General features: G+C 31.7%; 1 protein-coding gene across 1 annotated transcript; it reads right to left on the bottom strand.

The window, feature by feature from the left end:
* On the bottom strand, nt 788-1,667 carry LOC104700465. Its single transcript, XM_010415986.1, has one exon. It carries the CDS (start codon nt 1,555-1,557, stop codon nt 1,009-1,011), a length of 549 nt encoding a protein of 182 aa, XP_010414288.1. The 5' UTR covers nt 1,558-1,667; the 3' UTR covers nt 788-1,008.

Consider the following 2,440-nt stretch of genomic DNA (forward strand, 5'->3'; position numbering starts at 1 on the left):
ATAATAAATAGAGTCTTTGTTATCGGTTCCTTCATGTATAATCAATCATTGAGGCCTTTATATTATTTGTCCATATATAGTAAATAGCATTAACTTTATTTGCTCTTTATATGATTGAAAGTTTTATTATATTATTTGAGCAAACATATGGGTTTGTTTTTTCAGCTCCACAGACTTTACGATTGGTCCACCTACATGGGGTACATCTGCATGTGACGACCTTACATGATTGCCCTGACGTCTAGACACTCTTTCTTTGGACCCTTAATTAATCTGCCGTATCGAGTTCGCATTATTACCCAATAAACAATCAAAATTGCTTATTATATTTAACCACCGAAACTTAACAGTCTTAAATAAGTCTAAGTACGTTGCATTACAGTTGAACATGCAGTTCTTCTTATGCTAAATAGATTCTTATGATATATTATAATGACTTACAGTTTCATTGGAAGTCATCGCATTATTACTTGACATCTGAACTATTATAATTAACTTGATCTTGACCCAAATATTGAATTAGTAAATTTGTATTTACCTTTTTTTTTTTTTTGAACGAAGTAAATTTGTATTTACCAACATACGATTTTTTCCATATATTCATACATATTTGGTTCAGTTATACAAAAAAAAAATCTTTTGCATTTTGGACCTTTGTTGCTAATTGTACTACAATTCGGTTCCTGTCCTATAAGATCCAATTTACATATGCTTACAAGTTTTTTTTTTAATTATTACTGCTCATACGATCTTAACTTAATTAGAATCTCTTGTCCTCACTGCCACATTCCGAGACTAGATCACAAATTTAACATAGATCTTATCCACATGAGTACATGAGTACATTACATAGTTCTGCTTTTAACTTCATAACAAATAAAAATATTCGAAAAATTTCTTCCCGGGGATGTTAAATAAAAATCCGATTTCCGGATTCAAAAGAAAAAAAAATTAAGAAAATAGAGACAGAATTAATTAACAAAGATTGAAAAGAAAAAAAACTACTAATTAATTAAGATCCTCAGTGATGCTATCGAGGTGAGGCCGCCACGTGGAAACTGACGCCGACCGGCTATGTCTCCGACGGTGACGATTCTCTTTACCGGTGGAACTCATCTTCTCCGACAACATAACATCTTCTAAATATTTCTCACACAACGTCAAACAATGACCATCAAGATCATCCTTATGTTTTGGTGTTATGGTATCAAGATCCTTGTTACCACTCATATGATCACTGTTTTGGCTGTTTTTCCGGCGGTGGAGATCTTTTCTCTTCTTTGTCTTCTTCTTCTCCGGCAAAGAAGTATCCGGGATAAGAAAATAGATGCTTCCACGCTTAAGCTCAGATTCAGGGGACAAGATCAAGATCTTACGTACAACTCCTTGAGAACAAGGTTTGCTCAAGACATGGTTAGGATTCGCCTGAAGGACCTCGCCGGCGGTCATCGGACGAGTGATCTCGTCGACGTGGCCGTTTAGATGTACGATTCTGATCAAATCTAAAGCTCCACATGGAAGTACACAAGCCAAACAACACCGTAAACTATTTCCCATATCTTCTTCTTTGCAACACAGATTTCTAAGTTTTCTATAATAAGAAAAAAAAAAGGATTTATAAGTTTTTTTTTCTCTTAAGTTTGTTCTTTGTTATTGTTGTTGTGTTGTCTTTGTGGGCATGGACGAGGTTTATATATATAGAGAGAGTGAATAAAAACGATTAAGAGAGCTTGACCAAAATGTATACGGATGTTTTAATTACTAAAACGCCCTTCCTTCTGATTGTGATTAACTTAAGCATCCCTTGTTAATCCATATGATAGTGTTCAACTGTTCATTATACAAAACTATTTTATTTCTGTTATTCTACTCAATTTATCTACTTTTAACGATAAAAGATATCCATTGTTTGGTCAGTACTTATTATTTTTTTGGTCTAGAAATCTACCCGTCTAATTTTTTTAATTTCTAACAACTATAACAGATAATGATTTGATTGATGAAATGGATATATTATGTAATATGATTAGTTTTAAAACTAATCAGAAAGAAATAGCAATTTAAAATTATCGGTTTTGCACCAAACTAATAATATGATACAACTCTTATTTTGAATGTAGGTGCATTATCTAATAAGAAAATTGCTTAATAAATATTTTCGGACCGTCCTACACTTTTTGTATATTCAAACAATTTTGACGTTATAATAAAGGTTTTGTAATCGATACCAAAAAGAAGATTTTTTTTTTCTTATACGTGAAAACTACTACATAAACAAAATACTCCTAAATGAATGTAAAAGCCAAAAATGTGTAAAATACTACACTAATTTTTTTTTAAACTAATCTGGCTTTTATAAAGTTGATAAGTTTTCAGATGAAAAAAAAAAGCACAGATTTTTGAATACTAGATACAACAAACCTATGTGACATATACCTAT

The sequence above is a fragment of the Camelina sativa genome, chromosome 7 (assembly GCF_000633955.1).
Source record: "Camelina sativa cultivar DH55 chromosome 7, Cs, whole genome shotgun sequence".
NCBI lineage: Eukaryota > Viridiplantae > Streptophyta > Magnoliopsida > Brassicales > Brassicaceae > Camelina > Camelina sativa.

Coding starts and splice junctions, on each gene's coding strand:
- LOC104700465 (XM_010415986.1), bottom strand. CDS start 1,557: ATGGGAAATAGTTTACGGTGTTGTTTGGCTTGTGTACTTCCATGTGGA.